Genomic DNA, 19,242 nt, shown 5'->3' on the forward strand with positions numbered 1-19,242 from the left:
ATGACAGGGGAGAGGGAATAAAAGGGGAAGAGAAGGAAAAGAAAGAGGGAAAAAGGGAACCAACAAACATAAACATAATTAATATTGATCATCATAACAACTTCACACGTGGTTATTTGTTATAACAATTTCAAAAAATTATGATTAATTGTAACAATTTCAAAAAATATTAATCAATTAAAGCAATATCATTTGTTTAACAATTTCAAAATGATTAAAACAAATCACAAATAATCAAAACAACAAACAAATCATAATATTATCATTGTCTTTTAAAATTATTTTCTAAAAATTAAAGTAACTTTCTGTAAATCATACTTGATATTTAAGAAGTTGTTCTAAGGCACATATGCTTGATTCATAACTGTTTCGTATCAAGTGTTTTGGGGACATCTGTTGTATGGAGTACATCAGCTAAGCGGTGTGCATTGACTACATTTGATAGTCTCTTAAGCTTTTTCATCATTCTCTAATTCAAAATGAATAGGGCTGCTGACAAGATAAAGCCAAGCGTAACTAGGATCAAAAGAACAACAATTGGATGGCACACACTGTTCAGAACACCTGTGGCAGTAGGTGACCACCCAAAAAGAGTATCCCACCACCTATGCTCAGCATCCTGCTTTACCCTGTCCATAACCCGGTGTATTTGTCTCACGTTGTGATGAACAGTCACCAGGGTCTTCTGTCCGCTCTCCTTGATTTTCTCGAGGATGTCAATCAGATCTTGATGGAGCAATAGTTGTCTCACGAGGGTGAGGTTCATTCCGATGGGAGTGGGCATCAGCTTCTGGATCAGCGTGTAGTTGGATTGCAGTAGGTGGTGAGAAGTAACTGGAGCTTCATAAGAGAAATTGCATCCTACTATCTTAGTAAAGTTACAAGCACAAAAATTTGAATGATTCTTTGTATCTACCACAACATCTTCTACAAAGACAGAATCACATGTCGTTCTAAAGCATGCACAGCCATTGCCTATGTATATAAGAACTGTCTGGGTATCCTCATGTGGACGAATCTCAAAATGACAGATGTTCTGCTCTGTGTCCAAACAGATATCCTGAGCTACAATTGCATTGCTTTCACAGATAAATCCTTGCTGTTCTCGGACAATACAAGTTTCCAGGTTAACAGTTTGCCATTTGTCATCAACCTGACGGGCCCATCCCCTATGTTCAGTAGGATAGAGAACAGCTCCGTCATGGTTTAATCTAATGCAATAACAGGGAAGACCAAATGTACAGAGGCATTGAGTATGGTTAGGACAAAAGCAGTGTCTGTGTTTGAAATGGGATCATAGGTAAAGTTCACCAGGTTCCACCAGGATTGGAATTCTCTTTCAAATTCAGTGGCACTGTCCCAGATTATTTTCCGAATTTCTGTGGGGAAGGTGCCTTCCTCGCCCTCTCTTATAATTGCAGCAGAGACAGATTGCATCCACAATTGTGCCTGGATACAGCTGAGGGCTAAGGAAACATTGTTCTGTGTAGCACTAAGTGCATCAATTACCAATTTGTGATCATCCACATTCACTCTTTCCCAATTTGGCAAAATATTTGACAGCAGCCACTGGTGTGTCCCTAAGGCTGACAGAGATGACCTCAGTGGTTGCTGCTGTGCCAAGTCTTGCTGACCACTCCCTGGCTCTCTGGAGGATGAATCATTTTATGCATGGGGAATCATGGTGTCATGGTTTGTTGTGTTACTGTCAAGGGTACGTTGTTGTGGTAGTGATCAGTATCTATTGTTTCTCACCCTCCGAAGTCCCACAGTGGAAGGGTCCTCTCAGAGATCAGGCAAGGTGTTCAGCTGTCTAATTTCCTCTGTCTGCACAGCAGCTGTGGAGACACCCAAAGCCCAGTGATGCCCTTTTGGGTCCTTGAAATACACTCTCCTGAGGTAATCTATGCCAAGGATGCACAGGGTCTCTGGACAAATCACATTTGGGTGTTTCTGCCACTCATTCCCAGTCAGGCTCACTGCAGCTTCCATTACAGTCAGCTGTTGGGATCTCCCTGTCACCCCTGGATTCTATCCCTACATATCTTGATGGCATCAGGGTACATTATGCACCAGTGTCAACTAAGGCCTCATACTTTTGGGGGTCTGATGTTCCAGGACACGGGATCCAAACAGTCCAACAGATCAAATTATCTCTTCTCACATCTCCCTGGAGGCATGACCCTTCTAGTTCTGGTCATGGAAGTCATTGCTCATTTCTTGTAATTATGAACTAGAGGTCCCTTCAAGAGCATTGGAATTAACATCAGCCCTCCTCTTCTGTCTGAGGACTTGCCAAGTAGAAACTGGAGTGCCATTTATCCTTGGAGAATTTCCTGCACTAGTTGTGCTCCCTCTCAACTCACACACCAGTGCTGTTAGGACAGAGGTGGGTTTTCTATCCCACCTCCATATGTCCTCTTTATGGTAATACAGGTAAAACCACAGGTTACCTCATGGTGTGTACTTTATCTCTCATGCAGGGAGGCTCTTGATCCCATTAGCAGAGACTCTGGTCCATATTGGTGGACCATGGGACATTTCCTCTCTAGTTTGCTCCAGTCCTTTAAAACAGTCTGCAGTCTTGGACAGTCTTTCCTAGTTGAGGTGCAGGTCAGTAGAGAGGAAAAAAGATGGTCTTCATATTGCTGGACTCAAGTAGTCTAAAGCTACCCAACCCTCTCCTTTCATTGACATCAGTGCTAATGAATTGGTGTACAAAAATGGCATATGAACTCCATATAAACTTCCACCACATTAATTGTGTGTGGTACACTGGACCTCAATTGGATCTACAGGGGACTGCTCATTATCTGAATCCCTATAGAGTACCTGCAGCCCAACCAATTCTCTCAGGTACCAGATAACTTTCTCCATAGCATTCTACCTGCTTAGGTGCACTACTAACCACCCTTGAGAAAATGCCTTTCCTTCACACTTGATAGAAGTTGTCTTCAGAGGCTGAGAGTTTCTGTCCTCTTCCCAATCTCCTTGTCCATGTTCACATTCTGAGACAGGGATCCCAGTTGCTTGGCTTCACTACCTTCTATTTTCATATCGTGGGCTACAATATCCCAGCATCAGAGCAGCCAGGTCACTAGTGGCTCATTTAACTGGCAGCTGAAACCTTTTCACATATCTCACAGCTCATCCAGGAATAAGGATCGGGTAATTATTTCTGTCCCTGTCTCTTCCTGTTCTAAGTGCCCTGCTGCCTCTTAATCCCTCACTAAGCAAAGTGATTTATCTTGGATTTCTTCTTCCGTAAAGGGGCAACTCCTATTGGCATGGTTTGTTCCTCTGGTGCAGCCTGCAGTTTGAGTGGCCACAGTGCCTGTTGGTCTGTTTTCCTCCTCTTTCCCCTGAAAGTGCTGACCAATACTGGACTGTGTCCAGTAGGAGTAGCCAGGGCCCAGCACATTGCACTAAGTTGCTCATCTCTGGAACTGCTGCAGCATTCTCCATGCAAATACTCTCTTGCTTTATCAGGATCTGGCAGTTGTTCAGGCCTGAACTCCCAAACCATTGGGGCAGGGACTTTCCCTTCATACTGGTTCATTTTCTCCCACATCTCAGACCATTCATGACTATACAACCTTGGAACAGATCTCTGAATGACCTTCCTAGAAATCTCCTTCTTGACTCTAAACATTGCAGCGATGACTGGCCGGAGACCCTGTGACCTGGCTAGCTGAGAAGGTGGCCAACAGTCCCACTGCAGCAGGGGGTGTCAGCCCCGGTGGCAAGGCCCCAGGACTGGCAGCTTCAAGCACCCCTCGGCGGTAGGAGCCTTGGGCTGTGCCTGCAGGACGAGGTCTCGGGGTAGAGCTGCTGAATAGGGCGGAGCAGAAAAGAGCCGGACACTCTCTGGGGTCAAACGAGTTTAATGTCCCGGGGGGCGACCAGCAGGGAGTGACCGTGCGAGAAAAAAAAAAGTTGGGCATGGGATTATAAAGGGAGGTGGTAACTGGAGGTGGGATTTACAAAAAACCAATCAGGGGAAGTCAGGGGACATGCTTAACATAATAGACTGTAAGGGAGAACTAATCGATACATTATAAAGGAGGGGCCCCGGGACCTCAGCCAATCACTACTCCCACTGAGAGGAACATTCTGGAAGACTGGGAGTGGTGGGGAGTGATTGACTGGGCCCAGGGAGGAGGGAAAATAATACATATTAGGAGATACAGGGTGGGGAAATTACATGACATGGGGGCAACCATAGCAACTAAATAATAGACAGAAACTAGGGTGGGGAAAACTGGGAGGACAGAACCATCGTAACAAAGGGGGGGAAGAAACAGAACATACCAACACACCACAACATCTCCCCGTTTTTTGTTAAATAAAATTGAAAAGAACGGAAAAATCTGTACTAAAAGGTTCAAAAGGCTGGATTCCGGGGCTGATCAGTCCAGGCGTCTTCTTCTTCGAAACACAGCTCCTGGTGGTATAAGGGAGGCGCAGCGAGCTCTTCTTCATCTGCGGTTTCCTCTGCCTCCGAAGGATAGGTGTCTCCCTCTGCAGATTCTCCCGCTACCACCTGGTTGACACTTGGAGCTGTGATCTTATTAACAAGTCTTTGGACCAGCCCACGGACCAGCGAAAAGCAAATCAAAAGTAAAAATAAAACTAAAACAACTTTCATAACCGATTCTAGAACAGAACTGGCCCAACTGCCCAAGCCCCAGCCCTTAAAAATGTCCCTCAGCCAATCTGATGTTTCTTGCTCCATCCGATGGACTTGGTCTTTCATCTTCAGGATGGTGTGTCTGACGTTCTCAGCTCTTGATGACAAATTCATGCAGCAGAGGCCCTCAAACTCCTCACATTGATGATGATGGAGCAGCAATAGGAAATCTATTGCTGCCCTGTTCTGGAGTGTCGCCTTCCTTGTTATTTCCTCGTCTGTGAGGAGGTCGTATATAGCAGCCGAAGTCAAATTGGCTTGCTTAACCACCCAACACTCTAGGCGGCCCAATTCACCTAGAGACTTCGCCACTGATACCCACGGCAACAGAATGGTAAAAGCGACGGTTTTGGAATGGGACCAATGTGTAATTTCATCATCACAGTCTTCTGGGAGATCTTTAAGATCTCTTTTGGACCTGGCCAATTCTGCTGTGATGTTAGTCTTCTTCCAATTCACAATTTGAGTCATGTTGGGGGTAATCAGCGTCAGCTTGCCTAATGTGCACGGCCCTCCGATCAGACCAGAGGGGATGCCTGCCCACGCTCGGTCGCCACAAATTAAGAATGCTCCCCTGGGAAGGGCGTATGGGGTGCAGCCCGTGGTGGTGGGGCCGCTGATCTTTAAAACGGCCTTGCACCACTGGTAGGCTTGATATTCAGCTTTATTCTGTTGCACCACCTCATTGCCCTTCTCAATAGAGGAAAAGGTATACTCAAATTGAAAACAAATAGAGGAATTGGCGGAACCGAGCAGGTGGAGTTCAGTGGGCTCGGAGGGCAAAGGATCCAGCTTTACCACTCCGTCTCTCCAAGCGTTGCTGGAATCAAAACTAGGAAGGATAGTAAGACTCCGTGCCAAAATCGGGGAAAGGGCTGACTGAAAAGCGGAGGGGAATTCGCCTGGAGAGAAAGGGATCCCCACAAGGCACGACGACATCGGGTCCTCTGCTGATGCTGCGTCGAGGCAGATATGATCTTGCCCTAACGCCTGAGCCAAGGTACGCCAGACATTCACCTTTGGCTGAGGGACGATCCACGCTGCCCAGGGTGGAAGGAGGAGGCAGAAGATCAGGAGATGTAAAGGAGCGCTTGGGCGCTGCCACAGTTGAGGGCTGAGCTGGGCCATTCTGGCGTGGTGTGGGCCAGGCAAAGGGAGACAAACTGAAAAAACAAAACAAGCATGGTTATAACTTAAATATTTTCTTAAAGAGATGGTTCTGTCTCAAAAAGTAAATTAAGTTCGGGGGAAGAATCTGAGACAGAGGAGGAAGGTCGGGAATCAAGAACGACTCGAAAAGGGGCGCGAATCAATGGTGGAGAGGAAGGGGACCCGGTCGGAGGGAACCTGTGGAGAAAATAAAGGTGAGAGAAAGTGAGAGGTTTCCTCCTCCGCCGCCAACATGCCTCCTGCACCTGTGGCACAGTCTCGGATGTTTTTGCCTGCTTGGGGAGGAAGGGCTTGACCCATTTTGATGGTATCCATTTCGGCCCTGAGGGAGTGGACACGCAAGCGTATCCCCTCCCCCAGGTAACCAGGTCATATGGCCCTTCCATCCGCCAGGTCTCCGGATCCCTTATCAGAACCGGAGGCCTGGCCTTCGGCTGCAGCTGTTGGTGACTGCCGAAGTGCCGGACAACTGGAGGATTCAGGTTGTCAAAAGAGCAGTTTAGGAAGTTTAAGGTGTACAAAGCTCTCGACAACCGGACGTGGGGGGTCTCCACCTTCACTGCCGCGCGTTGTTTCTCCAAGATCCTTTTCAGGCTCTGGTGGGCCCTCTCCACCATGGCTTGGCCTGTCGGGGAATAGGGGATGCCGGTCTTATGCTCTATTCCCCATTGTTGCAGGAAGCTCCGCAGCTCCTTGGAGGTATACGCTGGGCCGTTGTCAGTTTTTAAAGCCCTAGGGATGCCCAGGACAGCGAATGCCAGAAGCAAGTGCTTCTGGACATCCGCCGCCCTCTCACCTGTGTGGGCAGAGGCAAAGATAGCTCCTGAGAAGGTATCGATGGAGACATGGACGTAACACAACCTCCCAAAGGACGGGATGTGTGTCACGTCCATCTGCCACACTTCACAGCTCGCCAAGCCCCTGGGGTTTGCCCCAGCTGCGATGGTAGGCATTTGATGGGCTTGGCATTGGGGACATGTGGCCACAATCGCCTTGGCCTGATCCTGCGTGAGATGGAATTGCCTGACCAGGCCTGGTGCATTTTGGTGAAAGAGCTGATGGCTGATCTTAGCCTGGCCAAACACATCTGGGAGCGGGCCCACCGTGACAGCAGCCGCGGCCAAAGAATCAGCCTGACGGTTGCCCTCAGCGATGAACCCTGGCAGATCAGTGTGTGATCTTACATGCATTATAAAAAACGGATGCTCTCGGTGGGAGACTAATTCTACGAGTTTTGAGAGCAAATTAAACAATTTTTGGTTAGAGATCTCCTGCAGAACTGCTGATTCCGCTCTAGATACTACACCAGCCACATATGCGGAATCTGTGACCAAATTGAAGGGACCAGGAAACCTCTCAAATGCTCGGACGACTGCGTCTAATTCAGCTACTTGTGGAGAGGCCTCCACAATGGCAACATCAGCCTTCCACCGCTGAGTCTGAGGATCCCTCCAAGTCATTACAGACTTGTGGGATGCCCCGGACGCGTCGGTAAATATTGTCAGAGCATCTAGAGGCTTCTTACTCTGAATTCCCTTGACTGATAATTTAAACTCCGAATTAAAAAGTTTATGGGCCGGCCGATCGACCGCAACGCGGCCAGTGTAGCTGTCTAATGCGAATTGAAGCATTTCATTGGTTTCCAGCAGTTCATTGAAGGTCTTTAATTTGAGTTGGCCCGAAACCAATTGAATTGGAAGGTGAATGCATGCAAAATCACAGCCTGCCAGCTCCCTGATCCGAGATCTCGCCTTTCGGATCAGTTCGGCCATCAGCTCTTGTGGCCTTGTCATCCTTTTGGACCTGTGGTGGCTGAGGAACACCCACTCTATGATTAAGAGGGGGTCGCCCAGACCCTGGTCCTTTAAACTCTTGTCCCACTGATGGATCAAGCCGTGAAGATGTGGCAGCTTCCCCAGAATAATGAATTTAAATGGCAGGCCCGGATGGTAGCAGTGGGCCTGCCTGGCCGAAATGATTTTCTGAACCTTCTCCAGGGCTACCTGAGTCTCTGGGGTGAGTTCCCTAGGAGAACTCAGCTCCTCTCCCCCTTTCAATAAATTGAAAAGGGGGGCTAGGTCTTCTGTTGGTATACCTAACCAGGGTCTCACCCAATTTAAAGACCCACACAGTTGGTGAACATCCGCTAGGGTCTGGACTTTCATCCGGATGGCCAATTTCTGAGGAACAATGGTCCGCTTGGTGATTTCAAGGCCCAGGTACCTCCAAGGTGGCATCCTTTGAATTTTTTCTGCTTGGAGCTCGAACCCTGCAGCAACCAACGCACTGGTTGTCAGGTCAAGTGCATGGGCAAGTAGATCATCTGTTGGGGCACAGACGAGGATGTCATCCATATAGTGATGTAACAGGACGACATCCCCGAGGGCTGTACGGACAGGAGACAGCAGCGAAGCAACATACCACTGGCAGATCACAGGACTATTCTTTAATCCTTGCGGAAGAACTCGCCAGTGATAGCGCTTGGCCGGGGACTCACGGTTGATGGAGGGAACCGTGAACGCAAAACGCGGGGCATCATCAGGATGCAGAGGAATTTGGAAAAAACAATCTTTTATGTCGATTATAGCCAAATTCCAATTTTGGGGGAGCATTGTAGGGGATGGCATCCCTGGTTGGAGGGGACCCATGTCAATTACTTGTTCATTAATTTGGCGGAGATCGGTCAGGAGCCGCCACTTGTCTTTATTAGGTTTTTTGATGACAAACACTGGGGAGTTCCAAGGTGACATGGTCTCCACCAGGTTGCCTTTGAGCAGCTGCTCCTGAACGAGCTCGTTGAGCGCCTTCAATTTTTGTTTATTAAGTGGCCACTGCACTACCTGTACTGGCTCATCTGATCGCCAGTCCAGCTTCCAGGTAGGGCGCTCCTCAGTGGCCACTGCCCGAAAAACCTGGGGAGCCTTTGGGAGGTCAATTCTGGCTCCCCATTGGGCTAGCAGGTCCCTTCCCCACAGGGGCTCGGTGTAATCTAAAACAAATGGGCGTACAGAAGCCAATTGCCCATCTGGCCCCGTAATTTGTACAATGCTCTTTGATTGCTTCGCCAATTTTAGACCCCCTACACCTTGTATGTGTCCGGCTGCGTTTTGCAAATCCCAATGTGACGGCCAATCCCTAGAGGGAATGATCGTCACATCTGCCCCTGTGTCCAGTAACCCCCGCACGATTTTACGGTCTGAGCCCAGGGACAGTTGACATGTCATCCTGGGCTTTTCTCTTCCCACAACTTGGGCCCAAGCAACCGTTGGAGGTGAGGACCCCTTAGATGACTGGGAATCCTGTACCTCCTCCGGCACTGGAATGGCTTGGGCGATGATTTGGCCCTTGGGGAGAGAAAGCGGGGGCTGGACGCAGTACAGCCCTAATGCAAATCTGTCCCGGTCAGTTGTTACTAACCCCGGGACTATGTGAAGATTGAATGGTGTGTGTTTGGTGTCCCCAACAATGATCCACCTGCTACGTCCAAGTCTCCTCCAGCTGCCGGGATGTTGAATGTCGGCAGTCACCAGGTGGAAATCAGTGTCCGGGAGATGTATTTCGTGGGTCAGCTGCAGCCTAAAGGGAGAAAACGAAGAGGTGGTGGTTAAAGCAGGTTGAGGCTGAAGCCAACAGGTACAGTAAGTCAAGTCCGGTAAGGAAAAGTCAAGTCCAGTAGAGGCATGTGGCGGGCTTCTCCCTGTTCCCTCCTCCCTGCCTGGTGCAACCTTGCCCGCCTTATTTGTATCATGGCGCAGGGAGGAGCTGCGCTCGCTTTCTAGTTTTTTTGTTGTTTTACTTCCTGCTTCCCAGCAGGACACTCCTTCCTTTTAAATGTTAAAAATTCTTGCCGCAGTGGGCAGTCAGGCATCCAGTGCCCCGTTTTTCCACATAGATGACACGGGTGGGTCTCTGGATGTCTCCTTGCAGCTCCTGGGGTAGACGTTCCAGCTGCTGCCGCGCTGTAATCGTCCTCATCGGCGCTGGAGGTCGACGCGAACGCCACTGAGTTCCGCTTGTTCTTCAGCTTGGAGTCAGGCGCTCCTGGCAGTGGGACTTCTCGTGCCACGACCTCCATCATTTGCTCGATAGTAGGTCGTGGACTACGGGGGAGGGTTCGGATGGCTCTCCGGCATTCAGAGTTTGCGTTCTTGAACGCCATCCGCCGCAACAGGTTTTCTCTTTCTCCCTCCTCGGAAGCTTGAGTCTCCACGTATCTGTAAAGTCTTTCTAAAAAACGTAAATAGGACTCCTGTGGCCCCTGCTGGGGCTCTTCCTCGTCTTGCTGAGAGAAGACCGCTGGGAGCTTGAAAAAGGCCCTCTCTGCAGCCCGACAGGACTCGGTGATCTGCGTCGGGAAGTGCACCCGCGCCTGAATCGCCCCACTGGCCCATGCCCCTGTACCCACCAGATGATTCGTGGATATCAGTTGGCCATCTGCGTCATGTGCAGTCGCTTGGTTCTCCCAGAGAGCTGGGAGAACTTCCGCGACTTCCCTCCCCCACTCTACCGCCCAGGCCCTAAACTCCATAGGTCCTAAAAGGCTGGAAAAGAGAGCTCTCAGGTCAGCAGGGATCAGATCTCCCGGTGCAAGGGCCGAACAGAGAAGTCCCCGGAAATACTCCGATTCCCGGGAGTACTCTCTCTGGGCCTTGCACAGATCTTTGATCCGATCTTGTGCAATTGGCACCCACTGAGCCTGGGAGCTCCCCTCCCCGCTCAGGCGGTAGGTAACCGGGGCGGCTTCAAAAACAGGGGCTCGCCCTGGCTTCCAGTTACCCACACCCCCCCCCCCCCCCCGGAACACAAAGCATGGGAACCGGAAGGGAAGGCGTGGGAACCGGAAAGGAGGGAGGCAGAGGCGGGGCCTGGCATCTGGGAGGGGCCAGCTGATGGGCATGGTGGAACTGGAGGTGGCGGCTGGGTTTTCTCCGCCTCCAAGGTGGAGTCCGGAGGCGGGGTGGAGACAGGAGGCAGGGTGAAGGAGGGGCTATTGAGGGGTGGAGCGCAGGGAGGAACAGAAGGTGGAGGCAGGGGAGGAAAGGGTGGATCTTGGGATAGGAAAGGATTTGACTGAGGGGTGAAGGGATTATGGGAAGGAGAAGAAAAATCGGCGGGAAAATGCACGTGGCCGCCCCCATCTTTGGCTCCATAGGAGCCATCTTGTGGAGGCGGTGGGACATTAACTGGGGGGACATTAAACAGAACACTCTTGGGAATGTCAACCGGGTACTGGGGAGGTTGGGAAAAGGGGTAGGAAAACCTGCTCCGAGGAGTCTGGCCAGTATCTCCTCAGAGTCCTCCTTTTGGAGGGCCAGGTCGGACCGATCGAGAGGGGGCAGAGGGAAGATGGAGCCTCTGCTGTGGGTTGGCCTTGAGGACCCCCCTCAAGGGCTCCGACCGAGGGACACGGGGTGAGGTAGACGGGGTAGGGACAACAGAACCAGGGGAACTGGGATTCAACCGCGACACTGATGAATTTTTTCACAGTTCCCTCTGCTGAGACAACAATTGCAAAACTTTACCCGCCCAGTAAGCGGCCGGGTAAAGCTTTGCCTCCCCAGAGCTGACCTCTTGATCTAATTTTGCTAAAACAGCTTTCCAATAGAGAGGGTCTCTAATTTGCTCTGGGGTAGTGTTGGGGAACTGAGAAAAAATCCACTTTACTAAACTCTTTAAAGCAACCTTCGGGGGATCTAAACCTCCCCCAAGCAACAAACTTCTAACCTGGTGAAAGGCTCTTTTTTGAGGAGAGCTCTGACGCGCACCCATCGCGTAAATTAAAAGAAAATGACAGAGAAAGTAAAGAAAAGAGCACTCCTCTGATGACACTGACCGCCTAAACCGAAGTAAAAAAAAACAACTAAAACAAGAACTGCTCGTCCGCCCGCTCCCACGCTGCCGCTTGCCTAGAAGACCAGTCCCAAAGCAGGCATGAGCCCCCAACAGCAAGACAGCAGGAAAGTGAAGGAAAAGAGGGGTTGGGAGCTGTCCCCAAAGCAGGGCTCAGGTCCCGGGAAGATTAAAAAGGTGGGAGGGAAGACCCCCAAGGCAGGGGCTTACCAATCAGACGAACGGCGAAAAGAAGATCCGGTAGAGGCAGAACTCCGCCCTCGGAGCTCTCCTTGGGTGAGAGGAGTTGTGGCTCCGGGTCCACCGGGAGCGCTGCTCCTACAACGGAGCCTGCTGCGACCGGTGGTAGATTAGTGTCCAGAGGTCCGATGACCTCGTCCACGGGGTCCGAGCGAGGGCCACGCGGTGGGCGCCAATCTGCAGCGATGACTGGCCGGAGACCCTGTGACCTGGCTAGCTGAGAAGGTGGCCAACAGTCCCACTGCAGCAGGGGGTGTCAGCCCCAGTGGCAAGGCCCCAGGACTGGCAGCTTCAAGCACCCCTCGGCGGTAGGAGCCTTGGGCTGTGCCTGCAGGACGAGGTCTCGGGGTAGAGCTGCTGAATAGGGCGGAGCAGAAAAGAGCCGGACACTCTCTGGGGTCAAACGAGTTTAATGTCCCGGGGGGCGACCAGCAGGGAGTGACCGTGCGAGAAAAAAAAAAGTTGGGCATGGGATTATAAAGGGAGGTGGTAACTGGAGGTGGGATTTACAAAAAACCAATCAGGGGAAGTCAGGGGACATGCTTAACATAATAGACTGTAAGGGAGAACTAATCGATACATTATAAAGGAGGGGCCCCGGGACCTCAGCCAATCACTACTCCCACTGAGAGGAACATTCTGGAAGACTGGGAGTGGTGGGGAGTGATTGACTGGGCCCAGGGAGGAGGGAAAATAATACATATTAGGAGATACAGGGTGGGGAAATTACATGACATGGGGGCAACCATAGCAACTAAATAATAGACAGAAACTAGGGTGGGGAAAACTGGGAGGACAGAACCATCGTAACAAAGGGGGGGAAGAAACAGAACATACCAACACACCACAACAAAACATAGTGTAGATTGAGGAGATCTGGTAGACATAGCAATAAGAATGTATGATTGTATGCTTTTCTAAACATACAAAATAACTGAAAGCTGTCATAACAAGCCTGAAGGAGTAAAAAGAGGTGAAAAGTTGGAGAAAATCACCATCTACTGTTTCCCTCACTGGCCAGGTATGATTATTAATGAATTTCCAGAGGCAGCACCTGAGCCCAGGACAGGAGAATGACACTGAATATACATCCAAAATGACCTTCATTGCCCCTGGTGTTATCATGTCATAAACCGGTATCAGACAGTACGTCAACAAAGTAACCCTGATCCCTCTTCCTGCTCTGAAAAAGAACACTAGGAGGATCACATGTGAGAATATATACAGGGTTTGGTACCACACCCACATAATAGACCAAGCAACATTGTGACTCGGCGGGGTATGGTCAAGGGGGGGGAGTTCCACACTCAATACACAAATGCTTAGATCAAAATTGTTTCCAACTCCCCCTGAGCAGATCTGTTGTCACCTCAACCCTTTGTGGCTTCATACTGGCTGTCAATTAAATGTTATCACAGTTTAAGCCCAGCTGGAAGTTAAGCCCCACACAGCAGGTCCCCTTACACACTCTCTCTGATGAGAGAGAGGAGAAAGAGAGAGAGACAAAAGGCAGAGAATACAGGTTAAGATAACAAACAACAAAATGGTGATGGAACCTCCATGCACCACCTTTTTCTTCCCACCTGTCATGGTTTGACACTGGCACAATGCCAGTGCCCCCATGAAAATATATGCCCCCTGGTGTCTGCTGTGAGATGTGACCAGGAATAAGCAAAGCAGGCCCCCACTTAGAAATAAAGAAAAGAGAACTTTATTAACTAAAGTACAACTATATGTAAAAAGAAACACACAGGAAAAATGAAAACCTTCCAAAAACATTTCCTCCTCCCCCCACCAAATTTCCAATACATCCATCCCTCAGATCACCAACTCTCAGTCCATCACCACCCTTTAGATAATCAATTCTCAGTTCATGAAGAGGAGAGGAGTCCCTCTTGTGCCATAGGCTTCCCCTGGAAACACAGTTGAGGCCTTTTGTCTTTCCTGTCACATGTGGCACCACCCGGAGATCATTTGCCATCGTGACATCTTCCTTCCATGCCCAGTGCTCTCACCACTGAACATGGCCCAGAGCTGCTTGCAGGGTTTTCCTTTTAAGGATGCTTTGTCCCGTTCCAAAAGGAGCAAAGTCTCTCACCTTTGGGACACCTGTCCCCCCCAGATTTCACCCCCTGGGGCCGAGGGGTCTCAACACTGAACCCTCTTGGCTCTGAGCCATTGCCTCCCCCTGGATGCAGTCTCTGTGTCACAGGAAACATGGTTCTCTCCGTGGCTATACAAGAAAAGTCCAGCTAAGGCCACTCCATCATCTCTTCTCACCTAAGATTCTTCTCCAGTCTTCCAACATCTTTCACTTGCACGAACTTTCATCACACTTGCCCATTTCCTCCTCCATTTCATCTCTATCTCTCTTCTCATTCAGATCCAGGAGGATCAGTATTTGTAAGGTTTCCATTATTCGAGAAAGGGTTAAAATCTCAGACTCTGCCTGCTCAGGGCTCCCACTGCCCTGCCGGCACCTTCTTATCGCACCCCTCCCTTCTCCTTCTCCCGGCCATCAAATTTCAAGGCGGCACCGGCACAGGCCAGCTCTCTCTCTCTCTCTCCTGGTGGGAAGGAGGGCTGGGGGGGTGGGGGGGTGGGGGTGGGGCTGGGGGGGCGGGTGGCTGCCCGATGCCTCTTGATGCTCCTCCACCCTTCCATCCTCAAGGGCCTCTTCACCTCCCCTCTCTGTCCAAGACCCGGCCTACCTCACCCGGCCGCACGGCTTCCCCTCCCCTGCCCAGCAGCACCAGCAGCGCCAGGGGAGGCCCGAACTCTTTCCCCACCGGAACCCAGGAGAGCTTCCCCTTGGGAGTTCTCTGCTTTTAACCCCCTGTGTTCTCAGAGGTGTATCCATGTCTTCAGTGGCCACACCAGGTGCCAATATTCAAATCTGGGCACCTATTGGCTTGACAACAGCATTCCAAAAAACTCACTTCCTCTCAAACCACGACACAACCAAAGCCACATCCCCTTCTTTTTGGAGGGAACAATCCCTTAATTCCCATCCCCACCTCCCCCTTCCCCAGCAATGATGTACACCAAGCCTGTCAGATTTCAAGGAGCATTTGGACAATGCTCTTACTCAAATGGTTTAGTTTTAAGTAGTCTCATAAGGAGCAGGTGTTGGACTCAAAGACCATTCTAACCCGAAATATTCTATAAATGTATGATTCTATGATTTGCAATAGAATCTATTGTAGGCAAGCTTTTATGGTGGAGAAAAGGTCAGATTTACACATTATTTCTTTCTTTTTTTTTCCCCCCCTTTTCTGGCACACAGTTGTTTGCATTGCTTTGCTTGAGGGAATGACAGAGATCTCTTCATGTCAGTTACATGCTCACCTTCCCCCATCCCCTTGATCCAGAAAATTGACATAATTTAAAAAACAAGTATTCATATTTAAAATTGCATGCCACTAGAAAACTCTTATCAGACAAAAAAGATCTCAAGCATATGGTATGATTTTGGGGTGTCCTGCATAGGGCCAGGAGTCAAACTAGACGATTCTTACGGGTTCCTTCCAACTGAAGATATTTTATGATTCTATGATCATGCCTAATATAAAACTGAAAGGCATGTTGTTGGGGGAAATTCCTTCTGAGATGAAAGTTGATGGCAGTTGCTTTTAGAAATTAAAATGAGGTAATACAGTTCTAAAAATTTATATATCTAAACTTTGCTGCAACAAGTTACTTGAGCCTCAGGATGGTACTAGGAAAAAAACTGAAAAAGAACAAATGTGGGAAATCTAAATTTTTGATTTTGTAAAATTTCTGCTTCTGAAAGTTAACATTAATTTTCTGCCTGATAAAATATGTCCAGTTATATAGCATATTACAGCAATAGTGTCACCTGGTGGTTAAATTTACTAGTAGTGGTCAATCAAATCCATGTAGAAAAACACAGCAAAATCTCTGATCTAAACAGCTGAGTGAATTGTTTAAATTCATGAGCAATCTGATGCTAATAACCAAATTATGGTGTCATTAATTATAGTAAGTGGTGCTAGCATCACGGTAGTGGGTCAGGAAAACAGTAACTAAGTACTTTGTTATGGAAAGTAGATAGTTGGCCCTATGTGATTATTCCAGTGGTTGATTCTACTGCTTTTGCTTTGAACTAATCTTTCTATGGAAGTAAATAAGGTATTTCAGGGGCAAGAAAATACAGAGGGTAGGAAAACACAGATAGGTATAGCATACACACATAGAGCATTTTTTAGTGTAAATATGGCAGATTTTGGCTTCCAATAGCTAAACAAACCAAGGATAAAGAAAAAGTAGAAATTAAACATTATCACAGTTTTAGTTGGTACTAAACCATACTATACATACATGTTGCTATTTTAGTTATAGAAAACAAACTCAAAGAAAAATATCTTCATTTTGGAACATATTTAGATGCGATAACCTCTAGTCCTTAAAACCTTTCATAGCATAATATTAATCTTTAAATTTCAGCATTCTCCACAGATGAATTTTATCAATGCAGCAGACGTACAATGTGTTTACTATACTACTACTATACTACTGCTATACTACTATTGCCCATTTCAATTGCTTTGTTTTTATAAAACCCATTTCTTAGCTGTCTAAAGAAGTGGAATCATAAGTGGAATCATGATTTAGATTTTATAAGCTCTGGGAGAACTGATAGATTCACAGCCCTTTCCATGACAAGGAAAGGATTAGTTTTAGTTCTTTAGCCATTAGGAGGCTTTCTCTTTTGCATCTTATCCTTCTTTGGAGCATAATATTAAGTACTTGATGATTATGCTGTTTATGACTCCACTCTCCATTTTTTTGAGGAAAGGTGCATCCAAAATGTTCACAAGTAATAGAAAATCCTGAAGTACTGATGGCATAAAATTATCTGCTACTTAGAAATAAGAAATAACAAGGCTGTGAATATTTAATTCAAATAATTTATTCCTTGATATGGCATTTCTCCTAATGTTAGAAAAATACCACTTGATTCTGCCATACAGGAACTTCAGTCTTCTGAAATCAGTCAGAAACATCAGATGGGCTGCAGTTTGAGCTGATCAACTATCAACATGGGCCTCTCATTAGATCTTTAAAATCCATTCGTTTACTACACAACTGCAGTTTTCTCTTGGTGGAAGCCATTTACAAGCAGTGGCTCTGTGAATTCAGAGTGCATGCTGGTGTCCAGTTTCAAGCTGCTGCAGATAGGTGAGAAAATGCATCAGAAGAGAACTGATGTTTTGGGGTTCCATGCTAAAAAAGTAGATCAGATGCTGTGGACACACAGGCTTCTCTCAACTCTTGAATTTCTCAACCTGAGATAGATCCAGTAATTTTTATGTTTGAATTCTCCAAAATAAGGAAAATTTACACATGCTGCAGAACGGCTCTTTTGAGGTCTTTGTGTTCAAAGTTCTTTGTGGCTATATTTTACTATTTCAGTGCTGTTCCTCTGTCCCGCAACACAGCTTCAGAAAAGACTAGGAGACATTTGTTACCTTTCTCCTTGGATTATCAGCTGCATAAGAACTTAAGTACCTGGAAAGAAATATGAACTGTGAAGAAGAGAAACACTTACATGTTACTTAGATATAAGCTGTAGCCAACAAGGAAATTTCAATTACAAGGAAAATTCAATTAAGTGAATTAGTTATTCATTTGCTTGCGCTCTCTACAATGTATTCAATCAAATGAGAACAAGTTCCTTTCATGGAAATTACTCCTCTATGCATGGAGATTTCTTAGAGGCAGAAAGCTGACCAAACTGCTTTATTCTCTTAGAGCTCCTTAGATTATCACAGTACAGGTGGTAAAGCTTTATTAAAGAAAAAAACAACAAGAATTTCCTAGAGCCTCATAATTTTGATTCTTTTTCCTTATCTGTGAGACTCGAGTGTGGGTTCTGCCTCTGGTTTTCCATTACTGTCCCCTGTCTTTTTCATACCTTCTTTTTGATTTGATATTACTTATGCTGGAATGCAGCAGAAGAGGAGAAAATACCATTCCGCTTCTTAATTGTTTTCAGACACTGAAATCAAGCAGGTCTTGGAGACACAACGGTCAGTAAACCAAACTGTTGCTTTTTCAGAACAGAAATTTAAACACCATTTTAGAGTTAGATTATTAAATATATTTATACCACTTTTTTTAAACTTTTCAAAAAGACAAGCCTAAGGAGAGAAAGGAAATAGAATTAAAAGATATTTCAAAAATAAAAGGAAGCATAATGCCTCTTTTACTTTATTTAGTTATTTAGTTACCCTGACTGGGAACATTTTGAGCTCAGAGGAAGTTATCTGTGCAACAGGAGAGCAGACCAGAAAAAAAAAATCTCCGCTTGTTTTGGCTTAGCAGAAGTCAGGACTTCAATAGACACAACCAATCTCATTGAGTTCTTTTTTTCCTATTGTGTAGAAGCATCAGGGCTTCATCTAGTGTTCATAGAGAAAATTACAATTAAGAAGAATAAAATGTAAACCAAACCAGGATACACAGCACTATTTTTAGTCAAGACAATTTCCTTTTAACTTTGTCAAGAACAATGTCCCATACATTATACAAAGTTCAGGCTGCTGGTAACATAGATGATTCACAGCATTACCTATCTTACAAAATATATTGAGAGAGTGCCTTACTCTATAGATCATATGTACCTAATCCAAACTGTGGAGATTTGATAAAGTTTCCTTGATGTTTTAATTGTTTTTAAATCAGTCTATGTATAAACATAAGCATCAGTTAATGTATAAACATGTTCAAATACACATTTGGTTTCATTTCATTTGGTTTTAATTCTCCCCTTCAACACAGTTATGGCTCACAATTCAAGTGGCTTGAGCTGTCAATTGGTCAATGATTTCAGTAGGAAAGTTGTTCGCAATCCAATTGTTTCAAAAGAGCTCAGCCAGTTTAAGAATGGGATGCCAATCTGCTCCTGATTATGCTGACATCTAGCTCAAGGCCAATGAAGAAACCAAGCACCTTTTCATCAGCTGTGTCAAACTACTCCTTAGATGGTACAAAATGTACTGAGTACTGTTTATAAAGGCAAAATCTGAACTGTGGAAAATGGTATAAGATTCTTATACCTTCCTACAAGTTGCTGACCATTAAAGGCCCTGAAGATTCTTAGTCCATTTTCAAAGCAGACCCAGAAGGTTATTTTCTAAATGGAGCAGGTAAAGATATAAAGGAAGAAAGATGACATACTGATGCTATGACATGAATCAGAGGCCTCAGAATATCTAAAGTAAGTATAGTATGAAAATAGGAAGTCATGATTAATAGATTTTAAGTTA

The 19,242-nt window shown here is 46.9% G+C and overlaps 1 protein-coding gene across 1 annotated transcript in view; it reads right to left on the bottom strand.

The window, feature by feature from the left end:
- Positions 1-4,384: 4,384 nt before the first annotated feature.
- The window catches only part of LOC132070160 (uncharacterized), a 28,546-nt gene continuing 13,688 nt past the window's right edge, over positions 4,385-19,242 (bottom strand). The window contains exons 2-4 of the mRNA XM_059466831.1: positions 11,921-12,163; positions 5,013-5,853; positions 4,385-4,580 (exon numbers count right to left, since the gene is read on the bottom strand). Coding sequence (XP_059322814.1) covers positions 4,385-4,580; positions 5,013-5,853; positions 11,921-12,163 — 1,280 coding nt within the window. The remainder of the gene's footprint in view (positions 4,581-5,012; positions 5,854-11,920; positions 12,164-19,242) is intronic.

Source organism: Ammospiza nelsoni, chromosome 1, assembly GCF_027579445.1.
Source record: "Ammospiza nelsoni isolate bAmmNel1 chromosome 1, bAmmNel1.pri, whole genome shotgun sequence".
In the NCBI taxonomy this organism is placed as follows: Eukaryota; Metazoa; Chordata; class Aves; order Passeriformes; family Passerellidae; genus Ammospiza; species Ammospiza nelsoni.